The sequence below is a fragment of the Pan paniscus genome, chromosome X (genome assembly GCF_029289425.2).
Source record: "Pan paniscus chromosome X, NHGRI_mPanPan1-v2.0_pri, whole genome shotgun sequence".
Classification (NCBI taxonomy): Eukaryota; Metazoa; Chordata; class Mammalia; order Primates; family Hominidae; genus Pan; species Pan paniscus.
The window spans coordinates 134445393-134472459 of NC_073272.2; the positions used below are offsets into that span (position 1 = coordinate 134445393).

Sequence of the window (27067 nt, forward strand, 5' to 3'; positions counted from 1 at the left end):
GTGGTAGCTTTGGCTGATTTGTTTTAGCATCATTACCACCACTCTCATCATCACCATCGCCATTATATCTTCCTTTCTAGTAGAATAAGATGTCTCTCAAAATGACCGTTGTTGTCCCAGTTACACTACTGGATGCATTTAACAGGGAACTAGTATAACAAGGAATACAATCAGTTGCATTTTTCTCACTGGCTAATATCTCCCACTTGTGGCTGGCCCTTATGCTCCAAAATAACATGTTGGGCACTAAGAAGACTCAAGTTGGCATTTAAGTTAGGAGAGACAAGCCTTCAATTCCCAGGGATAAAAATGTCCCTTTCTCGTGACTACAAAATAAAAAAAAATTGTATCAAAGACTTTTTCAAATTTCTGAGTGTGAGAGCATAAATTTACTTGATAAAAATTAATGTCAAGAGTCCTAATTTTTTAAAAATGGGTATTGTCAAGGAACAGCCTAACTGGAAATGATCCAAAATGGTCACAGTGAGTGTAATTCTATGTAGACAGATTTTTAGTGAATTCGATTTCATTATATTCTCCTGAAATCTCTCTACTTTGTACATGAGCACGTATTATATCTGTAACCCAAAATGTCATTTTAAAAAAAGATAAAAATATCAGTCTTCATATTTGTTTTTCTGTTTGAGTGAATACTAGTGAAATAAATTGCCTCCTACATATATAACCCATAGACTTTCAGTCCAAAGCCTTGCTTTAAAGTGTCCATTATCATGCATTCCCTTTCCATGACATAAGAGGCCTCTTATTTCCATGAAATAAGAGGCGTGAAAAAACATGTTAAGGCAAATGTGAGTTTGACATGGAACACTTCACACCAAAATTTGTAGCACATTAACATTCCCATTAGTGAAGAGTCATTCATTGACTACATGCCTGATGAGACTGCCTGTGCTGGCCTAGGAATGAACTCCTGGGAAGGATCTAAGGCGCAAGGTCCCACTTTAAATTCAGAGGAGGCCCACTTTCTTTTTCATCCAGCATCCTGATCCCTGAAACTGTCACCAGAGAGACACCTTTTTGGATCCCCCTACTTTATGAATGCTTCTAAAGTGCCAATAGAGCCAGGCATGATGGCTGATGCCTGTAATCCCAGAATTTTGGGAGGCTGAGGAAGGATTGTTTGAGCCCAGGAGTTTGGAGCCAGACTGGGCAACACAGCAAGACCCCATTTCCACAAACAATTTTTTTAAACCCCAAATTTTAAAATGCCAATAGTCAGTAGAATTACCAACTAAACCATCATTTAGGTTTTCCCCACAGTCTCTTCCACAACAGTGAAGTGACTCAAGATGACTGTGCCATTGCAGGGGCAGAGGGCACAACACACGCGTGTGTAACAGAGAGGAGTCACAGTCACCTTGTTTCACACCTACTTTTGACTAGGAAATAAGCCACTCTAGGTCACTATCACATTATTTGGTTAAGAAACATAGGTTTGGGGTAAAGCTTTTCTATGTATATCTCAGGTCTCAGTTTTTCATTGGGTGGCAAATAACAATGACCCTCATCATCCAAGGATTTAAAGTAACTTAACAAAATACAGGGATAAATCAGAAGAGTGTGAATGTCACTGTGTTGGATAAAGGCTAGACATTTTAGTGTCTATTCAAAAGGAAGTGTGGAATTTGACCTAGGGTGTGTGGCTTCAGGTTCTGTGATGCCACCTTCTGAATGAAAATTGTGTCAAGAGAAAAGTAGAGAAACCAAACGAGAAGTATCTACTGGGACTAAAGGTTAAAAGTCTCTTTGAGAACATTTGAGAAGAGTGCATATTTCCATCTAGCACTTTTCTTCCCTCTGTCAAATTGTCAAATGTCTTCACCTGAATTTCAATAAATTAATCACCACACCTAAAAGAAATTACTTTACATAGGCAAAGAAAGAGAAGAGACCTCTCTGGCACTGCTAGTCAACAGGCTCCCTCCAGGCTGCTCAGTTTACAGATGGTAGTGAGTCCTGATGGGTGCTGGGTGTTGAGCCCTGTCAGCCTCCATGTAAGGTGTCCGAGCTGGCCAGAACAGAATGTGGCTCAGAAAAAGGAAAAGCTTGGGGTCCTGGCTGCCTCTTACTTCACAGCAGGATTAATGAGGTATGGTTTCCAAGGAGATGCCTCAGTAATCCCTGAGGAAGCTTGCTGGCCCTGGGAAGGCAAACAAACATTTAAATGACATTATGGCAAAGTCAAACAGATTGGACAGGAGTGGGGAAGCAGTGATAGGAAGGGAGTGAAACCAAGCACCCTCATGTTCTCCAATATATGGATTTAGGAAGTAAGATACTAATTCCTTAACCATCTCTTGTGTGCTAGGCCCTTATCAAGGATGATCACACTTGATTCTACAATATCCCTGAAACCATGGTATGAATCCCATTGTGCATATGAGGAAACTGAGGCTCAAAGATGATAGTGAGAAAGGGCCATGGGACTTTCAGACTCAGATACTGGAAACTGGGAATGAGACATGATATGTGGTCCCAGCAATGTCCGCAAAGCAAAGAACTGGCCAACAGTGCCTGACTGGGTGAAGATTTGAAGGTGCATCAATGTATGTATTACTTTCATTGTTAGCCTATGTCTTCCTGGACTCCTGACAAGTAAATGTCCTCCCCTTCATGGTGCAGGTAGACTGGCAGAGTACCATTCTCCACCACCCACTTGGTCCACGAGTCCTATCTTTCCCCTTTTTTTACAGATAGACATGGCCTTAAATTACCTTCAGATCCATGTTTTTACACCAGACATAAGACACCTGAGTAGCACTCCCACAATCTTTTCATTCCTGGAGTTTATTTTTGACTGTCCAGTTCATCTTGCTGCTGACTGTTACTGCAAGAGTTCCAAAGAGGATCAAAAGATCAAAACTTTGATGGCACAATGTCAAGATCAGGTTTTTTTGAAATCCGAGTAATTCAAATAAATTAATTTGTCTGTAAGCGGCACCCACACTGAACAGAGAAATACAAATAATGACTAAAAAGAGATGCTACTCTCTAGCAGGGTCTCTACCATGGAGTTAATAATCAGTGTCCATGGACTGACCCTAACACTGTTGGTAGTTACTAGCTTAGAGATTCTGGAAACGGGTTTCAACACCATCATAAATGATGGTACACCTGACGGGAGACAGGTGGTGCCCTCCACCCAATACCTATCACTTCATACAAGATAAGGTTGCTCTTACTTGTCTGGCTGTTCTGGACAGTTTGTTCTGGCTCCACTGTATCCATGTTACAGGCTCACAGGCTGACCAGTCTTGGACATTCCCACCACAGGTCCTGAAGGAGATAGTGGCTGTATAAATCTACAAGGAGACTTGCCTATGGGTGGACAACCCAGCACCACTGTAAGTATGTACTTGGAAATTCATACGATAGGTGGCTGGGCTACTCATCCTCATTCCCTTATGTAGAAGTCCTTCTGAAAATACCTGATGGGGACTGAGTACTCAATCATGTATCCTGTGCCAGGTAGGCTGAAAGAGTGAAAGGTAACTTACACTGAGCCTCGGTGTAAGACTGAGACTGCATAAGGACAATTAACACTGCTTTTCAGAGGCCTGATTGCCCCTGCCAAAGGATACCATAGGTCTTCTTGCTTTAAGTAAACATCACAGGGAAATTATAAGATATTATGCCAAGACGCAATACCCCCCCTTTTTTTTTTGCTAGAAGGGGACTTTCAGAGGAGTCCTTTTATGTTGTTATTCTTCAGTGACAAGGCAATTGATTTATGAAAAACTATGGGTAACAAATCTTTGGTTTTCCTCACTTTGTTACTGATTAGTGACACTCATACCGTGCAATATTATGCATAATAAATTTCCAAATGGATTTCAGCTGAGTATTCAGTATGTTACTGAATACTGGCACTGAAGACCATGAAATGCACATAATAGAACTGTACTTTTGGTGTGTTACTGTCAGTAATCAGTAACATAACTTAGAAAATTTCTTAAATTAAAATGAAGTTAACATCATTTAGAACAGTTTCATAAAGAATTCCTTATGCTAAGTAACGTTATTATCATCTGACATTGAACATAGTTTTTTTTTTTTTTAGGAGAAAACAATGGCAAAAATCGGACAGTTGGTAATACAATGTAAATCTGGGAGATTTGCTCTTAATTGGCAAGTATACCTTTAGGATACTATGGGCAACGGGTATGTAATACAAGTGCTTCATTCCATAAGGAGATATTGTTCAAGGTCCAGAGCTCTGCCTGAAAAGCCAAGATTAATGAGGCTAGTTAGCATCCTAATTTCTCAAATTTGCATTCCTGCCAGTAACAAATACACAGATAACACAAAATCCAAATACCAGCAATCAATCTTACTGATTTGTAAATATAATATAAGTGGATTATACTTAGAGAACGTCCATGTTCACCAATATAGAAGTCATTAAATCATTTCAAGAAGCAATATACACATTTCCAGTCAGCATAAGAATTAACCAGCAAAAAGGCTAATAAGCAAACACAACCATCACCATTATAAAAGGGAAATATTTGTGTTTTACTTCAAACCAAGCACCAGGTTACTCTCAGTGTTTACCGTCCTCAGGTTTTAGAGCAAAACAAGGGTTTTCCTTTAATGTTTCCCTTTCATACTAGATGTCATACAATGTAGGCATGAGTATAAGGAGGCAGGCATTGTTCATTTCTTACTCCTATATACTTGCACTTGAGGTATTAAGACACAGTCAGCCCAGGTGGCCAAAGGGGTGGGGACAGCACATGATGGAATGGGGGAAGAGCAGCCTATTCCAGCCAATTCTTGTCTTGACCAGCCTGGCTCTAGATCACTCTTCTTTAACTCGTTTGCATATAAAAACTACACACATCATTTTTTCTGTGGGAGAACACCTGGAAATGAGGCCCAAAGCCAAATTTAAAGAAAAACAGTATATTAAATACACAATTATGGTTTTAAAATAAAACTGTGCAACGTGACCTGCAAATGTCATTCATTCCAGAAAACTGAACGCATTCAATCTGACCATGAATTTACTCATTTTTAAATTGAATATTCCCTATAAATTTCAAGGGAAACTTATGCAAAATACTAGGAACAGAATTGGACTGAATAACGTGATTTTCGACACGCAATTCACTTGAGATATAAGATTACAAACAATGTTCAATCATGATCGGTGACCAACACTTCAGGCATTCACTGTCGTAAAACAAGTGCTGGGTCTGTTCTCACTCATAGGTGGGAATTGAACAATGAGAACACATGGACACAGGAAGGGGAACATCACACACTGGGGCCTGTTGTGGGGTGGGGGGAGTGGGGAGGGAAAGCATTAGGAGATATATATACCCAATGTAAATGACGAGTTAATGGGTGCAGCACACCAACATGGCACATGTATATATATGTAACAAACCTGCATGTTGTGCACATGTACCCTAAAACTTAAAGTATAATTTAAAAAACAAACAAACAAAAGAAAAATAACAACAAAAAAACAAGTGCTGGGTCAATGTATGTGGTTTTACATTGAATATACCACAAAACTTCCTTCATTTTTGGTATATCTATGAAATAAGCTACACAAAGACTAAAACTTCACCAAATACAATGGTATTAAAGCAATTTAATGGTAAAATAAAATCAAAGTTCAGGCTACCTGGTAACTTGAGGCCAGAACTGTTGTAAAGCAGGAGGCACAAAGCCAATTAAAACATTTCCCTTATTGTGCATGGAAAATAACAAAAAAATTTTTTACCCAAGCTTATGAAATGTACCAGGATCACATGTAATTGAATAAAATGATACCAAATACCCAATTCTTCTGCAAAATAAAACCCCCTGGTCATCAACCAGGTTTGTATCTAAATTAATGATCTCATTTCTGCATTTCCCCCCACTACCTACATAATCAAGAATTTATAAATGCTTTTGAAAAGCACCTATATATTTCTGTTGGTTCCCTGAATCATGGGTTAAGTAAAATTTTACAGCTGTTCACCAATAATCTGTGTGGGATTTATGGTTTGTAACAATTTGGGAATTGTGTTTTCAAACCACTTTCTGGAAATGAGGATACCTTTTCCAAGAGCCTGCTGGCTGACTTCTCACATAGTGTTGACCAAAATGAGGTAACGATTCATTTACTAAGAGGCTTGGGATAATCCTAACTGGTTTAGAGGATTCAACATCTGGGACAGAAGGATCACCAGTGGGGACGCTATCCCCCAGGTTACCACAGGACTCTATCTTAGTTGTTTTATAATGCAGGAGTCAAAATCAGTCACTGAATGGCAGGGGATATCGCTTCTGAACAAATATGGACCACATTTACAGGACCAGGGAGGGAAAGGTGCCATATTCATTCAGACTCTATTTCTTTCTCAATAGTGTCTGACATTTATTGAAAATATGGAAAATACTTTTCTCCAGGTAGTATAAAGGAGTTAAGCAGAAGATACAAGTTATTTTGTTGATCAAAAAGCACCTGAGAAAATGCTGCAAATTCAGAAGAGAAATGGATTCTGGGCAAAACTAACTGAGAAAACTAACAAGAGAAAATGAGAGACTCGATTTGGCTGCCAGGCACAACTGAGCCCTGGCAGCCATGTGGCAGGAGCACAAAAAGTCTCTGGGATTGGGGAGGAAATGGGTCTCGCTGAAGGTAACAGGTCCCTTGAGGGGCAGCCAGCTGTCTGGATCATTGTCCAGGGGCTGTGTCCAGCCCAGATACCTCCGAGGTACAGATGAGGATCACTAGAAGCAGATCACTAGAAGCAGCAGTCTGTCGGTGGAATGCGATGGATGGCGATGGCAGTGGCAGCGCAGGTCTGTGGGCAGCATGATGTAGTCGTCTGGAAGTCTGGTGAGGAGGAGGGGGGTTGGCAGCGGCGGCTGTCAGTGGTCTGTCAGTGTGTAACAGGAGATCAGCTTTGTGCAACTGGAGCGCAGGACAGCGTCCAAATGTGCATGGGAGGGGCTGGGCTGGCACGAGAGGGCGGAGGCAGCCCGCTCCAGAGTGAGGCCCAGGGGCGGCAGCAGGAGCCTGGAGCGCTATTCCTGGAACAAAGGCAAGCACTACGCGGGAGGGGACAGGAGCGCAGGGGACATCGCGGCGGCTCGAGGGGGAGGGAGGCGCAGAGGAAGGGCGCCGGTGGCGACCCTGGCGGCGGCCAGTAACACAGCGGACCCTCCCCAGAGCACCCGCCCCCAGGCCCGAGGGTCTCCCGGCCTAGAAGTCCTCGTCCTCCTCCCATCCAAAGACCCGCTTCATCTCAGCCAGGAAGCCCCGGTAATCACTGAGGAGGGGGCTCTCCTTCTTGATGTAGGGGATCACCCACTGCAGGGCGGGCCCCGTGAGGCGGGTGATGAGGAACGTCACCTTCAGGGCGTCGTTGGAGAATGTGTTCTCGTCCACGAACATGTAGGAGCCCGTCTGCACGATGAACTCCGGGAGCCGGTCGGTATCGCCATCAAACGTCTCGGGAAAGGGAATCGGGTTCCTCCAGCGACGCGCCGCGGGCCGGAGGGGCCGAGCCAGGAGGGCCTTCGTCAGCTGCACCCGACCTTCCATCGCGCCGCGCTGGCTCCGCTGAGTTTAGCTGAGCTGCGCTGGGCTTCGCCGGGGGCTGCACCGAGGCGTCGCGGGAAGTGCATGTCGCGGGAGGAGAAGCCGGGATGTGGGCGGAGCCATGGGGAGGGCCCAGGCGCTTTGGCAAGCTCTGCCCAGAAGGCCTGGAGGTCATTAGTGCGCCAGGGGGTCCCGGGGCACCCAGCGGAGCAGGTGGTGGGAAATGTGGTGGCTGGCTTAACTGGTCAAGGAGGCAGGGTCGCACCGTAGGGGTGGGGCAAAGTCTTTCTAGGCGGTTGGGGAGTGAGGATTTTTTTGGTGAGGTCCAAGCCCATGTGCTTGGAGAGCAAAGCCTGTAAGTTCTTTAAAGCTGATTAGTCAGCCTGGTATATCTATTCCTTGTCCCATGCTCTCTGTCCTTCCATGTTCCTTCGCAAACCCTCAGCTATGACACTTTTGAAAATTATTGGTCAACAATTTTTTAAAATGTCCCTAGATTTGCTTTCCTCTGATGTTTTCTCATGATTAGAATCAGTTATTTTTGCCAGGTATACTACAGCAAAGATTTTGTGTGTTAGTTTATCATATCAAGGTGTTCATGATGTAGTATATTTTGTTATTGATGATGTGTACCTTGATCACTTGTTTGCCATAGATACTTTCAACGCAGTTGGGTTGACTAGGTTATGTAAGTCCTGATGAGCAGAGTAGCATGCATATTTCCGAAACATCCATACAGGCCATTCAGTAAAAGTGTCCTACCAGTACAACTAAATGTGATATATCTTTCCTCCAAATTACAAGATACCCTCCATGAATTTTATCTATTTCTTAATAGGAAATGAAATCAGTCAAATGCATTTTCTGTGTCTATTGAATATGGTCCTATGGATTTTCTCTTTGCGTTAGCTTTTTGTTGCTGTCTTAACGAATTACCACAAATTTAGTGGTTTAAAACAACACAAATTTATCATCTTATTGTTTTGTAGGTCAGAAGTTCCATATGGGTCATACTAGACCAAAGTCATAGTATTGGGAGGCTATGTTCCTTTCTGGAGATTCTATGAAATAATTTCTTTCCCGTTCATTTAGACTATTGGCAGAATTCAGTTCCTTGTGGTTGTAGGATTGAGGTACTGTGTTCTTGCTCTGTAATATGAGGGCCATTCCCAGCTTGTAGAGGATGCCATATTTACTGGCTCATTGCCACCTTCTTCCCCTTCAAAGTCAGCAATAGTGGGTGTCAAATTTTTCTCATGTGGCTTCTTTCTAATCCTCTCTCCCTTCATCTTCCACTTTTAAGAGTTCATATGATTAGATAATTGATGATAATCTTCATATTTTCAGTGCAACTGATTAGCAACTTTAGTTCTGTCTGCAGCTTTAATTCCTTCTTTGTAGGGAGACCCCCTGAAACTATTGCTATGGAATAAAAGATGAAATACTCCTGATTATTGTAAATACAAAATTGCATGCAGGATTGTATAAAGACAATGCCAGGTTGGAATGCCACAAAGAGCCAACAGCACGTGATGTGCTTCCCCCTGCAGAGAGCCTATGAATGGATGTGCAGTCAGGGAGGTTTCACATCACCGAGATTCCTATCCCAGAAAAGCTGATGTTCATAGCTCTGGGAATGGAATGCGACCCTCGTGGAGAGCCTATAAATGAATGCATGAAGGGCGCCTGTCCATATGGATAAGATAGGGCTATAAATGCCCTCATCTTGCCACGGCTCTTCTAGGCCTCTTTAGGGTTAAGGCATACTCCCTTCTGAGAATTTCTGGTCTAACCAGTTGTCTAGCTTCACGTCCTGTTTCTATGGATTGTTTGTAACCAGTTTTTGCTGCAACTGTTACTGCTGATTAATATCTTGCTAATCATAGGTTATGGAAAGACTGTTTCTGTTTTAAGGCTCTGTTAGAAATTACTGATGCACACACTATATTGTAAATTCTTTTCTCTGTATACTGTACTTCTGCATACAGATGTTATGTTAAAGAATTACTTAATCCCCATGTGACCATCTCACCTCATAATCAAATGACCTTAAATCCCTCACTAACCTACCCCTGCCCTCACTAAACTTAATAATAAATGCTGGTATATCCAGTGCATTGTTGGCACCGTGGGACCAGAAGGCGGTGACCCCCCGGACCCAGCTTTCACTATCTTGTGTGTGTCTATTATTTCTTGACCTGCTGATCTGCCTGGGAACAAAGAGAGAGCCCCGTTGCATTGCCGGCTGCTGGCCAGATCCCGCAATACTTCTTGCTTTATATTTTCAGGTTCTGGGAATTAGGACACACACATCTTTGGGGGATTGCCATTTTGTCTGCTACAGTTCCTTTTAGTTAGTACAGTAAATTATAATTGATTTTGATTCATAAAACAACCTTGCATTGCTGGGATAATTTCATTTAATCATGGCATATTATTCTTTTTATATTTTACTAGATTAGGCAAATGGATAAATAAATTATCGCATAGTCATACAATGGAATTCTGTATTAGTACACACAGCAATGTGGAGGAATGCTACAGATGTTACATTGAATAGAAGTTGTGAGGCACAAAATTTGTATATACTTTAGGATTCCACTTTATATCAGTGTTAAAAATAGGCAAAGCTAAATGCTTACAGAATTCAGAATAGTGGTCATCTCAGGGGAGGAGGAACTATAGTGTGTAAAGCTGGATAAAAGAAACTTGTAAGATGCCAAAAATGCTTTCCCAAGTGGCTAACATTCTGTATTCCCACCAGCAATATATGAGAGATTAAGTTGCTTTTCAAACCCATTTACGCTCAGTATTGTCAGGTTTTGTTTTGTTCTGGGTTCTTTATTTGTTGGTTTTCTTTTTTACTTCAGCCATGCTAATAGGTGTGATTGTGGTTTTAATTTGCAATTCCCTAACTTCATAAATTAGGGAACACAGAACACACATAGACACAGAAAATGCATTTGACTGATTTTACTTCCTACTATTAAGAAACAGATAAAATTCATATGTCCCTGAACACCTTTTTTGTTGCTTATTTGTCATACATTTATCTTTTTTAGTGAAGTGTCTCTTCAGATATTTTTTTCCATTTTAAATCAGGTTGTTGACCTTTACATTGTTGTTTTGAGAGTTCTATATGTATCCTGTATTCAAATCTTCATTAGATATGCCACTTACAAATATTTTCTCCCAGCCTGTGCCTTCTGTGTTCATTCTCTTAACATTGTCTTTTGAAGAGCACATGCTTTTTAATATGATGAAGTCCAATTTACCAAATTTTGCTTATGAGAATTGTGCTTTTGTTGTGATAGCTAAGAAATCTTTGTCTAATCCAAGGTTTCAAAAGTTTTTTTTCCTGTTTTCTTCTAGGAGCTTTATAATTTTAGGTTTTACCATTAGGTCTATTAACGTTTTTTAGTTAATTTTTGCATATGGTGTGAGATATGGATCAAATTAATTTTTTTTGTAAATGGACATTCAACTTTTCCTGCATCATTTTGAAAATATTATCCCTTTTCCACTGAATTGACTTTACAACTTTACAAAAATCAGCTGTCCATATATGTGTGGGTCTATTTCTGAATTGCATATCCAGTTCTATTCATCTACAGTTGGTCCTCTATATCCATGGGTTCTGCATCTGCAGATTCAACCAATGGCAGATCAAAATACTCTGGAAAAAAATAATAAAAAATAATTTGTATACATTGATTTTGTATGCTGAGACTATACTGAATTCGTTTATCAGATCTAGGAGCTTTCTGGATGAGTCTTTAGGATTTTCTAGGTATAGAATCATATCATTGGTGAACAACAACAGTTTGACTTCCAATAAATATAGTACATTTATTGATTTGCATATATTAAACCATCCCTGTATCCCTGGTATGAAACCCACTTGATTATAACATATTATCTTTTTGATATGCTGTTGGATTCAGTTAGCTAGTATTTTATTGAGGATTTTTGCTGCTATACATCAATAATGACCAAGCCGAGAATCAAATTAAGAACTCAATCCCTTTCATAACAGCTTCAATAAAACTACTTAGGAATATACTTAATGAAGGAGGTGAAATATCTTTATAAGGAAAACTACAAAACACTGCTGAGAGAAATCATTGATGACAGAAGTGGAAACACACTCCATGCTCATGGATGGGAAGAATCAATATTGTGAAAATGACCATACTGCCCAAAGCAATCTACAAATTCTATGCAATTACCATCAAAATACCCTCATCATTCTTCACAGAAGTATAAAAAACAATCTTAAAATTCATATGGAATCAAAAAAAAGAGCCCTCATAGCAAAAGTCATACTAAGCAAAAAGAACAAATCTGGAGGCATCGCATTTGCTGACTTCAAGTTATACTACAAGGCTATAGTTACCAAAACAGCAGGGTACTGGTATAAAAATAGGTATGTAACAGAATGGAGAACCCAGAAATAAAGTCAAACACGACCAACATATCTTTAAAAAAGCATACAAAAACATAATTTGGGGAAAGGACACCCTATGCAATAAATGGTACCGGGAAAACTGTCAAGACACATGTAGAAGAATGAAACTGGATCTCCATCTTTCACCTTATAAAAAAATTCAACTCAAGATGGAGCAAAGACTTAAACCTTAGACCTGAAACCATAAAAATTCTAGAAGATACCATCATAAAAACTCTTCTAGACATTGGCTTAGGCAAATAATTCATGACCAAGACCCCAAAAGCAAATGCAACAAAAATAAAAATAAATAAAGGGGACCTAATTAAACTGAAATCTTCTGCACAGCAAAAGAAATAATCAGTAGAGTAGACAGCTAGTATTAACAAACTATGCATTCAACAAAGGACTAATATTCAGAATCTACAAGGAACTAAAAAAAAAATCAGCAAGAAAAAAAAAACTCATCAAAAAGTGGGCAAATGACATGAATAGACATTTCTCAAAAGAAGACACACAAACAGCCAGTAAACATGAAAATATGCTCAACATCACTAATCATCAGGGAACTGCAAATTAAAACCACAGTGAGATACCACCTTACTCCTGCAAGAATGGCCATAATTTAAAAGTCCAAAAACAATGGATGTTGGCATGGATGTATGGAAAAGGGAACATTTTTACACTGCTTGTGGGAATGTAAATTAGTACAACCAGTGTGGAAAACAGTATGGAGATTCCTTAAAGAACTAAAAGTAGAACTGCCATTCAATCCAGCAATCCCACTACTGGGAAATAAGGAAAGGAAAATAAGTCACTCTGTGAAAAAGACATATGCACATGCATGTTTATAGCAGCACAATTCGCAACTGCAAAGATATGGAACCAACCTAAGTGCCCATCAACCAACGAGTGGATAAAGAACATGTGGTATATATACAACATGTACTACTACTCAGCCATAAAAAGGAATGAAATAATGTCTTTTTCAGCGACTTGGATAGAGCTGGAGGCCATTATTCTAGGTGAAGTTAACTCAGGAATGGAAAACCGAATATTGTATGTTATCACTTACAAGTCGAGTTAAACTATGAGGATGCAAAGGCATAAGATTGATATAATGGACTTTGGTGACCCTGGGGGAAGGATGGGAGGGGAGTGAGTGATAAAAGACTACGTATTGGGTACAGTGTACACTGTTTGGGTGACAGGTGCCCTAAAATCTCAGAAATCACCACTAAAGAACTTATCCATGTAACAAAAAACCACCTGTACCCCAGAAACTATTGAAATAAAAGTAAAAATTAGAAAAAGAGTACAATTAAAAATATGAGGTAACAACTATTTACATAGCATTTATATTGTATTAGGTATTATAAGTAATCTGGATATGATTTAAAGTATATGGGAGGATATACATAGGTTATATGCAAATATTATACCATTTTATATAAGGGAGTTGAGTGTCCTCAGATTTTGGTATTTGCAGGGGTCCTGGAACCAATCCCTTGTAAATTCTAAGGGATGACTGTATTTGTCTATTTTGATAACAATATCACATTGTCTTAATTGCAGTAGCTTTATTATAAATCTTGAAATCAAATATTATTAGTCCTCCAACTTATTTTTTCAATTTCAAAGCTGTTTTTGCTAATGCATTTTTTTTTTGCATTTCCCTATGAATTTTAGAAGCAATTAGTTGTTTTTTATATGTTAAAACACTTGCTGGGATTTTGAATCTATACATCAATTTTGGGAGAATTGATATACTAACAATATCAAATCTTCCAGTTCATGACTATATCTCTCCAATATTCAGATATTTTGTAATATATGTCAGGAATGTTCTGTAGTCTTCAGGGTACAAGTCTCATCTCCTTTGTCATATTTAACCCTAACATTTTTTACGTTTTTATGGTGTTTAAAATTCTAGCTCAAATTTCTCTCGTTCGTTACTAGGATTACAATTGATTTTTGTATATTCGCCTATGTCCTGCAACCTTGGGAAACTCGCTTCTTAGTTCTAGTATTTTTTGTTGATCTTAGAAAATCTGTTTTCTATATACATGATCCTGTTGTGTATGAATAACAGAAGTTTGCCTTTGCCCTGTCCAATCTAGATGCCTTTTATTACTTTTTCCTTTCCTTATTTTCTTTGCCCTCATTGCACTGTCTAGAATCTCCAGTACAATATTGCACTAAAGTGATGAGAGTGGGCATAACTTTCAAGTTCAGGGGTACAAGTGCAGGTTGTTACATAGGTAAATTTGTGTCATGGGAGTTTGTTGTACAGATTATTTCATCACCCAGGTATTAAGCTTATTAGCCATTAGTTATTTTTCCTGATCCTATGCCTCCTCCCACCCTCCACCCTCTGATAGGCCTCAGTGTGTGTTGTTCCCCTCTACATGTCTTGTTCTTGATCTAAGAGTGAAAAGCATTCAGGCTTTCACCTTTGAGTATGATAGCTGTAGGTTTTTTGTAGATGCTCTTCCTCAGATTTAGGAGCTCCCTTCAAAGTTTAATGAGAGTTTTTATTGGGAACCATATGACACAAATCTTTGCTCTAGGAATTTACTCTAGAAAAATGAAAACCTATGCTCACACAAAAATCTGTACATAAATGCTTATAGCTGATTCCTTTGTAATTTCCAAAACCTGTAAATGTGCCAAATATCTTCCAACAAATGAATGGATCACCAAATTTGTATATCCATGCTGTGGCAGACAGATTCTAAGGTGGCTCCCAACATCCCAATGTCCTGGTCATATCTTTCAGTGCAGGTGGGGACTATGGCTTGCTTCTAACCAATAGAATGTGGCAAAGGTGATGAGATGTAACTCCCATGATTACGTTAGTTTATACATGACTTGTGGGGAAAAGAAAGAGAGATCAGACTGTTACTGTGTCTATGTAGAAAGAAGTAGACATAAGAGACTCCATTTTGTTCTGTACTAAGAGAAATTCTTCTGCCTTGAGATGCTGTTAATCTGTAACCCTAGCCCCAACCCTGTGCTTGCAGAGACATGTGCTGTGTTGACTCAAGGTTTAATGGATTTAGGGCTATGCAGGATGCACTTTGTTAAAAAAGTGCTTGAAGGCAGTATGCTTGTTAAAAGTCATCACCATTCTCTAATCTCAAGTACCCAGGGACACAATACGCTGCCGAAGGCTGCAGGGACCTCTGCCTAGGAAAGCCAGGTATTGTCCAAGGTTTCTCCCCATATGATAGCCTGAGATATGGCCTCCTGGGAAGGGAAAGACTTGACCGTCCCCCAGCCCGACACCTGTAAAGGGCTGTGCTGAGGAGGATTAGTAAAAGAGGAAGGCCTCTTTGCAGTTGAGATAAGAGGAAGGCATCTGTCTCCTGATCGTCCCTGGGCAATGGAATGTCTCGGTGTAAAACCCGATCATATGTTCCATTTACTGAGATAGGAGAAAACCACCTTAGGGCTGGAAGTGAGACATGCTGGCGGCAATACTGCTCTTTAATGCACCAAGATGTTTGTATACGTGCACATCAAGGCACAGCACCTTTCCTTAAACTTAATTATGGCACAGAGACCTTTGTTCGCATGTTTTCCTGCTGACCCTCTCCCCACTATTACCCTATTGTCCTGCCACGTGCCCCTCTCCGAGATGGTAGAGATAATGATCAATAAATACTGAGGGAACTCAGAGACCAGTGCCAGCGCGGGTCCTCCGTATGCTGGTATGCTGAGCGCTGGTCCCCTGGGCCCACTTTTCTTTCTCTATACTTTGTCTCTTATTTCTTTTCTCAGTCTCTCGTCCCACCTGACAAGAAACCCTCCCACAGGTGTGGAGGGGCTGGCCACCCCTTCATGACTCCATCTTTCAAGGAGACACATTCTCCCTTTGTTCCATGAAGAAACAAGCGGCACTGTTGTGAACTGCCTATGGACAGGGCAACATGGCAGAGAACTGAGGGCAGCTTTTATAACAAATTAAGAGATTTCTTAATATTTAACCCTCCTTACATTAACTGCTCGTGGTATATTATTCTTTTTAAAAAATTATTTATACTTTTTGTGGGTACATAATAGGTATACGTATTTATGGGGTACATGAAATGCTTTAACATAGGCATACAATGCATAATGATCACATAATGGTAAATGGGGCATCCATTCCCCTCAAGCGTTTATCCTTTGTGCTACAAACAATCCAATTATACTTTTAGTTATTTTTAAATGTACAATTAAATTATTTTGACTGTAGTCATCTTGTTGTGCTATCAAATGCTAGGTGTTAATAATCACATCATGGAGAATGGAGTATCCATCCCTCAAGCGTGGTACATTACTCTTTGAATATGCTGCTCTGGATTGTATTTGCTAATATGTGGGGCTTCTCTATTAATGTTGCAAAATAGGGAGCCAATAATCTGGTTGAGAGATGAAAGAAGCAGCAGGAAAATGTGTTCACAGAACCTCATACGAGTGGCGTCTAGGGCCAAGGCTCCTTGAATGCATACCCAAGGGCTGATGAGAGGTGGGGACGAGTGCTGCCGAAGGACTCCTCAACTACCAGAACTACGTAGGGCCCCTAACATCCCCTCGGAGCGAGCTCCCCGCGCCCCGTACACCACCAGGTCTCCCTGGTTCCTCTCCTGCTCCCCGTCCCGCTACCTCAGGAAACCTTAGCCCAGCCTCTCCGATACAAGTCGGCCTCCTTGAGGGCTTTAGGCCCCTCTTCGCCAGTGTATACCCCACGACACGCCTGCGTACTAGGGACCACCCGGCTTTGTGGGCGGAGTCCATGAGAGGGTTGGAGCCCCGCTCGTGGCCCCGCCCACCCAAGCCTAAGCCGGCCTTCGTGGACACGCATTTCCGGCGACGCCTCGGTACTGACCTCTGCAGAGCCGGGTGGAGCCCATTGACGTCCAGCGAAGCGAGGAGCAGCGATGGACGGTCGGGTGCAGCTGATAAAGGCCCTCCTGGCCTTGCCGATCCGGCCTGCGACGCGTCGCTGGAGGAACCCGATTCCCTTTCCCGAGACGTTTGACGGCGATACCGACCGACTCCCGGAGTTCATCGTGCAGACGGGTTCCTACATGTTCGTGGACGAGAACACGTTCTCCAGCGACGCCCTGAAGGTGACGTTCCTCATCACCCGCCTCACGGGGCCCGCCCTGCAGTGGGTGATCCCCTACATCAAGAAGGAGAGCCCCCTCCTCAATGATTACCGGGGCTTTCTGGCCGAGATGAAGCGAGTCTTTGGATGGGAGGAGGACGAGGACTTCTAGGCCGGGAGACCCTCGGGCCTGGGGGCGGGTGCTCTGGGGAGGGTCCGCTGTGTTACTGGCCGCCGCCAGGGTCGCCACCGGCGCCCTCCCTCCGCGCCTCCCTCCCCCTCGAGCCGCCGCGATGTCCCCTGCGCTCCTGTTCCCTCCCGCGTAGTGCTTGCCTTTGTTCCAGGAATAGCGCTCCAGGCTCCTGCTGCCGCCCCTGGGCCTCACTCTGGAGCGAGCCGCCGCCCTCTCCTTCCAGCCAGCCAGCCCCTCCCATGTACATTTGGACGCTGTCCTGCGCTCCAGCTGCAAGCTGGGCTCCTGTTACACACTGGACAGACCACCCACTGCCGCCGCTGCCAAGCCCTCTCCTCCCCACCAGACTTCCAGACGACTACATCATTCTGCCCACAGACCTGCGCTGCCACAGCCATCGCCATCCATCGCATCCCACCGACAGACTGCTGCTCCTAGTGATCTGGACTCACCTCGGAGGTATCTGGGCTGGCCACAGTCCCTGGACAGTGATCCAGACAGCTGGCCGCCCCCCAAGGGATCTGTCACCTTCAGCGAGACCTATTTCCTCCCCACCCCCAGAAACCTCTTGTGTTCTTGCCTAGGCCCAGGTGTGCCTGGCAGCCAAATCGAGTCTCTCATTTTCTCTTGTGGACCAGTTAGTTTTGCCCATAACCCAGTATTCTGAGTTTGCAACTGTCTCTCTGATGTGTGCCTTTTGTTCAACACAGTAACCCCTGCATTCTGCTCTGCTCTAATACACTACCTGGAGAAAGTCTTTTCCTTATTTTCAATAAATGTCAGACATTATTGAAAAGAAATGGTCTCAATGAATATGGCACTTTTCCCTCCCTGGTTCTGTAAATGGGGTCCATATCTTGTTCAAAAACTATATGCCCTGCGATGCTATGACTGATGTTGACACAGAGTCCTGTGGTGTCCTGCAAATGGAGATCTCACCAGTGACCAATCCCAGACGATTAATGTTGTAAACAAGCAGTTTTGTGCCTCTTAGGAAATGAACCTTAATCTGAATGTGGCCAAGATAAGGTAAGGAATAGTCAGAAAGGGTGCTTTTTCTTCCCTCATTTCCAAAAAATTGTCTAAAAGCATATACCCCAAATGGTTACAAGCCATACATCTCACACATTTGTTGGTGAACACCTCTCACAGTTTTATTTAACGCATTATCAGGGAACCAGCTAAGTGGCTTAGATACTTCAGAAAAAGCATTTACATTTATATTGCTTTAATTGGGTAGGTAGTGGAGAAAGGAATGCAGAACTGTAGTTAATTTAGGTACAAACTTGTTTAATGAATGACCTGAAACACAATACAATTACCACCTTCCCTAATGGGCAGAAAACAAAATTATCTTCAACATATCTCTGCATGCTAATCTTTGAAATCTACTGTGCTAACATGCCTCTGCCACCCCATCTATCTCTGGGAAAAGCTCAATATCCCGATAGATTATCCTAAGGTGGGCTTGTAGGGCAGCACTCAGTCAACAACTCTCTGCCTTCTTTTTTTTTTTTTTTTTTTTTTTGAGATGGAGTCTTACTCTGTTGCCCAGGCTGGAGTGCCGTGGCATGATCTTGGCTCACTGCAACCTCTGCCTCCTGGGTTCAAGCAATTCTTCTGCCTCAGCCTCCCGAGTAGCTGAGACTACAGGCACGTGCCACCACACCTGGCTAATTTCTGTGTTTCTAGTAGAGACAGGGTTTCACCATGTTGGCCAGGATGGTCTCAGTCTTCTGGCCTCATGATCCCCCAGCCTTGCCCTCCCAAAGTGCTGGGATTACAAGTGTGAGCCACCATGCCTGGCCTCTCTGCCCCATTTCTAATATGTGTTATTTTTCCAGAGCATACGAATGAGGAATAAATCACAAGAGTGTTTTTTTTTTTGTTTATTTTATTGCTTCTCTCTCTTCATTTAAATAGGTGAAAATTTGCCATTCAGCAGTGATTCATAGGGCTGTATGTGGAGGTGGAGGTACATTATTATCTGTATTAGGTATGTGATAATATTTGTATTCCCAGAAGTAGTGGAAACATCACGAATTTGTAGTTTGGCATATAATAGGTCAAAATCTTTTTGAAATCAGAGATAAAATTCAAATTGCTTAATAAAATAAAGTTTTTATGATTTACAGGGCTCTTAAAACACTGAAACCGGGCTAATCATGAAGGCCAATTCAAGGTGCTGACAGCCTTCCTGGATGGGTATGAAGGAAGATTGTGTTAAGCATATTCACTGTTTAGTTTTAAACACAGATTCGCTGAAGTGGTTGGAAAAGTGCTTGGAAGCAGTTTACATTACTGAGTAGGTCCAGCATATTCCCTGTGCTCTCTGTCCACTGGCTCTGGAGGTAGGTAGAATGGGCAGGGACCTTCTAGGTATCCTTTGAACAATGTCAGTAACCCCCAACTTCCCTCAACAACGATGCCCCAGCAGTTTTCTTCCTCCTACAAGAATGAGACTTATTCCTTGATCTATGCTAGTTTTATCATCTCAAGGGTCCTCTTTTGTGCTGCAAATGTCTTGGGTAGGGTAATAATTCACAATCATGAACATCTTCACAGGATTCCATAAAGGGACAAAGGAATGGCATTTGTAAGAGTAGAAGCGGCTCTTTTGTATTACTTTGCAGTCTCACCTTTTCAGTTGTCACTGTTTCCCTCACTTCATTCTCTGCAATGTGGTCAATACCCAAGCAAAAGGCCTTACCTCCAAAGGATGGAGAAACATAAAAAGTGACAATATGGAAGATGAATATAAGAAAGAGAACAGAAATACAATTAACCTCTTTCTTTTGGTGATTGGGACCAGTAATGACTTGAAGCCTATAATTAAGATAACTTTAAACAAATTTTTGTGACACTCAGATCCACAAAGATTTAATAGGGGAACAAAGTAGCCTTTGGACGGTTCAGTGCCCTGAGGCCTTGGTTCTCAGGGGAATCCTGGTAGAATATACTAGTGAAAGGTCACTCCCCACTTACTACCAGTGGCCTAACTGCAATCCTGTACCTTAAGGCAGAGATGTAGTAAGGAAGGGGATTTCAACGGGACCCTTTGTGAGTGTCCCTGATCTGCCTGTCACTAGGGTGCTGGAGGGCCAAAGGAGTAGGCTGAGAGATTGAGTACCAGAAGTCCTAGATGCAGGGATGCTTCCTCCAGGTGCCACTGCAGAGGTCTGATGACCTGCCTGCTTCTATAGATACTGCAACACTGTTTTGTCTTCCATCATGAAGGTCACTCAGATTACACAGGTACTGCAATAAGCAGTTCTGAGCATCAAAGAGCCTAAAATGAAAAGTATGAAATCTGTTGGGACCAGGTATGGGATGGACAAAGGTCAGTCAGAACACATACCCAGTGAAATGAAGTAAAATGAAAGGCCATGATGATCTCAAACTATTTAATGACATGGGGAAATGATCTCATCTGAACAGTAAAGAATAAAAGGAGTCTACAAAGCCTTCAAAACTTGGTGAGGGCAATCAAAGTCCCTCTATCTTACCACCACTGAAGCTCATCACGGACCCCAGGACTGAAAGTACCTGGACTTTATGTGCATGAGCAATCCCTGACTTTATGATGATGGAGAAGGTGGTTCAGGGAAGGCTGCCTGGCTTGATTCTGTAGCTGCCAGCCCAGAACTGAGCTCCTTCTCTTCCCCGTACACAGCTGCTTTTGGCCCTCTTGACGGTTGTACCACCTTCTTTCACTTGTCCCCAGTCCTCTTCATACCCACTCTCTTACTGGTCCTTAACAGATGGTCACCAAATTCATTCTGCCCCCTGACTGTCACTTCAGTGGGTCTCTCTTTTCCAACCCTGAGGCAGTACCCCAATTCTAATGCCTGTCCCCTTTAGCCCACTGCTTGCAGAGGCCCTGCCATAGTGCCCAGCTGATCCTGGAACCTATTTTTCTCTCCCTGATGTGGCTGTTGCTGTGTCTTAGGCTGCTGAGAGCATATTGTCACATGATCAAAAAGAGAACATTTAGGATTTCACAACCCTGAAATTATAGTAAGCCTGTTAATTTGGGTCTTGGGCTAAAGACTGCAATAGTACCCACTCTGCAACCTGAGTGGAGGACTGCATATTTACTCACATTAGAAGCAAACAAAGTTTTGGTAAGATCATTAGGATAGATTCCTAAAACTAATGTATATATCAAAGGCCATGCAATTTTAACTGTTTGTTAAAAATCTCACTCCAGAAAGATTGTTTTCAAATTATATTCTCATGAGTAATGAGAGGGAATTTTTTTTGCCTCTATCATTACTAAAACTTTAATTTCAATAAAGATAATATTCCCAAAAATAAATACTTTTTCCCACAATAAAATTCCTTTTTTTGGGTCCTGTTTCACCTCTATCACCAAAAAGGTAAGGCTTTTACAAAATGTTTACTTTCTCCCTCTCTTTTGCCCTACCATAATTGAAACAATTGGAATACTTTTAATTCTACTTTCACACCCTACTCTCATCCCCCAAACCATGGGGCTGGTGGAGATAGTTGATGTCTGAAGGTATAAAAGTAATACAGCTAAGGATTTTTTTAAAAAAATCATTTTTAGGCCTCTATAGGGAGCAATATTTAACTTATAATATGAAAGCCTATTAATCAGCTTTCAGATATTGAGCATTAAATGACATTTTTAGGGATGAAGACAACAGCAAAGTTGAATTTAGACCTTGTCAAAATTTAAGGAGGTCTCCAACATTGAGGTGTTCCCAACTTCCCAAAAGAATATAAGTATATTCAAATAATGAGTTAGCAAAGTTACCAAGTACAATGGTGAAAGAAAAAAAAAAGAATACCTGCCCATAAGATGTTGTGAAAAAATACAAGGATCAAACATAAAAAAAAAAAATTCAGATGTAACCACCCACAAATTTGGGGGCCACATTCACATTCAGCAGGAAATCTTAAGGAGGAGAATTTATTCTAAAGTGGTTCTGGGCTGGTTGTGTAGAGAATATAAGGTTAAAGGATATGTACATTCAAATTGACTTTCAACTTAAAAGATTGCCTACAATCCTTCCAAAGGCTCCACTGCTCCCAGTTTGATCTGCCTTCATGGAATCACAGAGGTAGCCTATGTTGGAAGCCAAAGCTGTGTAATACCCTAACTATAATCATCATTCTCAGTGCTTTCCTTTACTGTTATTACCTGAGAGGGAATATTACCCTGGCTGAATTTGGAGTCCCTCTCTCACCAACTGTCCAGCCATTTCCAAAGTGAGTTTAATGAGTATTCTTATATCTCTAGTGTTAGCAGAAGACTAGACAACAGAGTGCATTGAACAGGACTCTCCTGGGCAACGCTGGAACCTCAGACCAGCATGGGTCATTTGAACCCATTCAATGAATTAGCGTCTACACAATGTATGTAATCAAGGCCATCAAGATAAGAGTAAAGAACTTGCCATGTAAGTAGCCATGACATCAGATCCAGCCTTGTCCCCTCTGCCAAAACAAAAACATATTAATTTGTAATACTTAAAAATGATGAAGACATGTGTAACGAGGTCCTAATATGTACAAAGAAATGTTAGATGTGCCTCATGCGCATGACCTTATTTCATCATCATTTTAAGATGGAGTCCATATTTCTGCCTACTCTTTTACACCAGTACAGATAGAGAAACAGGCATTTGCAAACAAGAGATTATACTCCAGGTATTTTTTTAAATTGGAAATTTTAACAATGTTTTCTCAATAGTTAATATAACAACTAGACGAAATACCAGCACGGACATAGAAAATCTAAAGAATAATACACATGTCTAGAACACTGTATCAAACAGCTAATACACAGTGTTTTCGAGTGCATATGGTACATTCACCAAGATAAGCCATTTACTAAGGCATTAAACAAGTCTCGATAAATTTTAAAAGCTTGATGTTCTTTGGTCATAGTAGGAGAAAAAGCATTTGACAACATTGAACATCAGTTCATAAAAAATCCCAGCAAATTGGGATTGGAAGGGAATTCTTGTCTGATAAGGAGCATCTACAAAAACCTATATAGCTAACGTCATACTTAATGGTAAAATGTTGAGTGTACTTCAGGTATTTTTAAGTGGGTATATTTAAGCCCTTAGTTCATATAATTGCAAGCAAGGCTGAGGGAGAAGGATCTAGCTGTCATATTATTTTCCATGGTGTTAAGATTAATACCCACTAAAACAGATACTGTTAATATTCTATCTTTATCCCCTTGGTACTCTTGGCCATTTTAATCCACCTTAGCTCTGCTTTTGCTTTTTCCCCCAATAGCCAGAATCTGTGGCTCTTTGTCACAGGACTACAGAACCAACCTCCTTTTGTCTCCAAGCATGAAGAGCCAGTATCTGAGAATTAAAGTCCTCCAGAGAGTAGACTTTAGCTAATAATTGGTAGATATATAGTTATAAGTATTCCAGCTCTGTTGCTTCTGTTTGAGACAACTGTGATTTGTGACCTGTATTGTCTCCAGTGTCCCCCTATTGGATTGTGCCAAAGTGATCCTAAATGGTACCTTGGTTGATATCAAAATATTGTTCGGCCTTCTTCCTCTCCCTGTTGCATGGTCCCACTCCCTGGTCACTATATTTTTACTTGGACCACTTCCTAATATATCACTTTCCGATGAGTCCTCAATCAGAGTCAGCTTATGGGGAACCCAATCTAAAGGCACAGCCAAGTTGTTTTCCAAAATATTTCTTTTACTTTACACTCTTGCCCTCAATGTTTGTGGTCCCATTTCCTCACTAGTATTTGGTACCATCGGTCTAACTTTTTGTCAAGTGTGTTGCTTTAATTACTTTGTATTGACTAAATTTATATGTTAACTATGCATATTAACTTTTTGGAGTGATCACTAAAATAATGTAAATAGAGTGTATAACTTCTTAACGAGTAGAAAAAAGTAATGAATTAATACAAGGAACTTAGAACGTTTTAATTACAAATAATTGCCTCCCAGGGTAAATGTTCTTCTTCTCATTACTTTAGCTCTGTTTTTTCATCTTCAAATTAGACATTTATGCTATTGTTTGTTTAGATTTAGCCATGTATTTGCCATTTTCTTTGCCAGCATTCCAGACATTTATACTAGTACATTTTCCTTCTTCTAAAGTATATCCTATAGATATACTCCTTTAATAATGGTCTATTAGGGAAACTGTGATGTCTTTCATTTTCTGAAAAGTTATTTTATCCTCATTCTTTTAAAATTATTCTTGTTGAGTCTCTTTGATTTGTGGAACCATTCATATCTCTTTTTTTCTATATAATATTGTATTATGTACCACCAAAACCTTAGTGATGCAATAGTTCTTAAATGACAATTTCACTTTTTTGTCCTAAATTTTTCCCGTTAACCCATCGTCATCAGTTCAGCAAGTTTTGATACAGGTGCTTTTAATGTTTGCATGTAAGCAGGCAGTAACTATTATGTCACAGCAGCCCCTGGGCCAACAACAATTCATAATTTTGATTGATTGTAATAAACACCTTGATATAAGAGATATTAAAAAGTGACAAATTTGAATAGAATTGATGGAAACAGCATTATTCTGTAGTCTTCTAGCTTCCATTTTTGCTATTAAAAAATTATTTGTCAGCCTGATTTTGTGTTTCCTCTTTAGTTGTTTGAAAGATCTCTTTGTGTTTGGTGTTCTGTAACTTTTCTACTGCTTATCTAAATATACAATCCTTTTTCTTTTTCTGATATTAAAAAAACTGAGATATAAGTTACATCCAGCAAAGGATAAAAATCTTAAGTGTATAACTAGATGAACATTTACATATGTATACATCAGTATAACACCACTCAGATCAATGTATAGAACATTTCCAGCATTCAAAAGGACTCTCATGCCCCCTCTCAGGCAGGAGCCTCTTATGTATAAACATTCTTCTGACCTTTATTACCAAAGATAAACTTTACCTGTTTTTGAACTGCTTGTAAATGAAATTATACAGAATTTATGCTGTATGTCTGTGAGATTCATCTGTGTTGTGTGTTTCAAGTGTTCACTCTTATTTATTGAGGTATAAGTTGATAAGTCTGTGGTGATATCTCATTGTGCTAAATTTGCATTTCTAGGCTGAGTGAAGTGGCTGACACCTGCAATCTCAGCACTTTGGGAAGCTGAGGTGGGAGGATTACTTGAGCACAGGAGTTCCAGACCAGCCTGGACAACATAGTGAGACCATATCTCTAAAAAAAAAAAAAAAAAAAAAAAAATTAGCTAGGTATGGTGGTATGCACCTGTAGTCCCAGCTACTCAAGAGGCTGACAGAATCACCTGAGCCTGGGAAGTCCAGGTTGCAGTGAGTTGTGATTGTGCCACTGCACTCCAGCCTGGGTGACAGAGTGAGACCCTGTTCCTAAAAAAAAAATTACATTTCTATTATTACTAATGATAATGAGTGTCTCTTCATATGCTTTTTACCCACTTTGCTACCCTTTTTAATGAAATGCCGATTACTATGGTTGGAATATTTGTCCCCACTAAAACTCATGGTGCAACTTGATATGGTTTGGCTGTGTCCCCCCAACCCAAATCTCATCTTGAATTGTAATCCCCATAATCCCCACATGTTGTGGGAGGGACCCAGCAGGAGGTAACTGAGTTATGGGGGCGGTTTTCCCCATGCTATTCTTATGATAATGAGTGAGTCTCACAAGAGCTGATGGTTTTATAAGCATCTGGCATTTTCTCTGCTGGCTCTCATTCTCTATCCTGCCACCCTGTGAAGAGGTGCCTTCCACTGTGATCCTAAGTTTTCTGAGGCCTCCCCAGAACTGTGAGTCAATTTAACTGTGAGTCAATTAAACCTGTTTTCTTTATAAGTTACCCAGTCTTGGGTATTTCTTCACAGCAGCATGAGAACAGACTAACACAACTTAATCCCCAGTGTGGCAATATTGAGAGGTAGGGCCTTTAAGAGGTGATTGGATCATCTCTTAAAGTAAATGGATTAATTCATTCATAGATTAATGGATTAATGGGTTGTTCTGGGAAGGGAACTGGTGGCTTTATAAGAAGAGAAAGGGAAAGGGAAATCTGAGCTTGCAAGTTAGCACACTCAGCTCCTTCACCAAGTGATACCCTGCACCATATTGGGACTCTGCAAAGAGTCCTCACCAGCAGGAAGGGTCTCATCAGTTGTGACCCCTTGACTTGGACTTCTCTGCCTCCATAACTGTAAGAATACATTATTAAAAAAAAAATTACACTGTTTCAGGTATTCTATTATAAGCAACAGAAAATTAACTAATACACCCATTCAAAAATTTCACCTATTTTTTATTGGTTTCTCATTTTATTGACTGGTGGCAGCTATTTATATGTTCTTTTTTTAAAAAAATTTTAGTTTCAGGGGTACCTGTGCAGGTTTGTTATATAAATTGCATGTCGCAGGGCTTTGGCATACAGATTATTTTGTTGCCTAGGTAATAAGCATAGTACCCAATAAGTAGTTTTTCAATCTTCACCCCCATCCCACCCTCCACCTTCAAGTAGGCCCTGGTGTCTATTGTTTCTTTCTTTGTGTTCATGTGCACTCAATGTTTAGCTCCCACTTGTAAGTGAGAACATATGGTATTTGGTTTTCTGTTCCTGCTTTAGTTCACTTAAGATAATGGCCTCCAGCTCGTTCCTTATTGTTGCAAAGGACATGATCTCATTCTTTTTTATGGCTGCCCAGTATTCCATGGTGTATATGTACCACATTTTCTTTATTGAGTCTACCATTGATGAGCATTTAGGTTGATTC

The 27067-nt window shown here is 40.9% G+C and overlaps 3 protein-coding genes across 3 annotated transcripts; 2 read left to right on the forward strand and 1 right to left on the reverse strand.

The window, feature by feature from the left end:
- Window positions 1-5603: 5603 nt before the first annotated feature.
- On the reverse strand, window positions 5604-10881 carry RTL8B (retrotransposon Gag like 8B). The gene has a single exon (XM_003814513.6). The coding sequence runs from the start codon at window positions 7568-7570 to the stop codon at window positions 7229-7231; it is 342 nt and encodes a 113-aa protein (XP_003814561.1). The 5' UTR covers window positions 7571-10881; the 3' UTR covers window positions 5604-7228.
- A 6058-nt stretch (window positions 10882-16939) lies between these two features.
- On the forward strand, window positions 16940-18102 carry RTL8C (retrotransposon Gag like 8C). The gene has a single exon (XM_003814514.4). The coding sequence runs from the start codon at window positions 16940-16942 to the stop codon at window positions 17279-17281; it is 342 nt and encodes a 113-aa protein (XP_003814562.1). The 3' UTR covers window positions 17282-18102.
- On the forward strand, window positions 17257-18102 carry LOC103785378 (CAAX box protein 1). The gene has a single exon (XM_034949686.2). It carries the CDS (start codon window positions 17257-17259, stop codon window positions 17884-17886), a length of 630 nt encoding a protein of 209 aa, XP_034805577.1. The 3' UTR covers window positions 17887-18102.
- Window positions 18103-27067: the final 8965 nt, after the last annotated feature.

Bases quoted from the DNA above. Each gene is read 5' to 3' on its own strand.
- LOC103785378 (XM_034949686.2), top strand. From the start codon at position 17,257: ATGGGAGGAGGACGAGGACTTCTAGGCCGGGAGACCCTCGGGCCTGGG.
- RTL8C (XM_003814514.4), top strand. From the start codon at position 16,940: ATGGACGGTCGGGTGCAGCTGATAAAGGCCCTCCTGGCCTTGCCGATC.
- RTL8B (XM_003814513.6), bottom strand. From the start codon at position 7,570: ATGGAAGGTCGGGTGCAGCTGACGAAGGCCCTCCTGGCTCGGCCCCTC.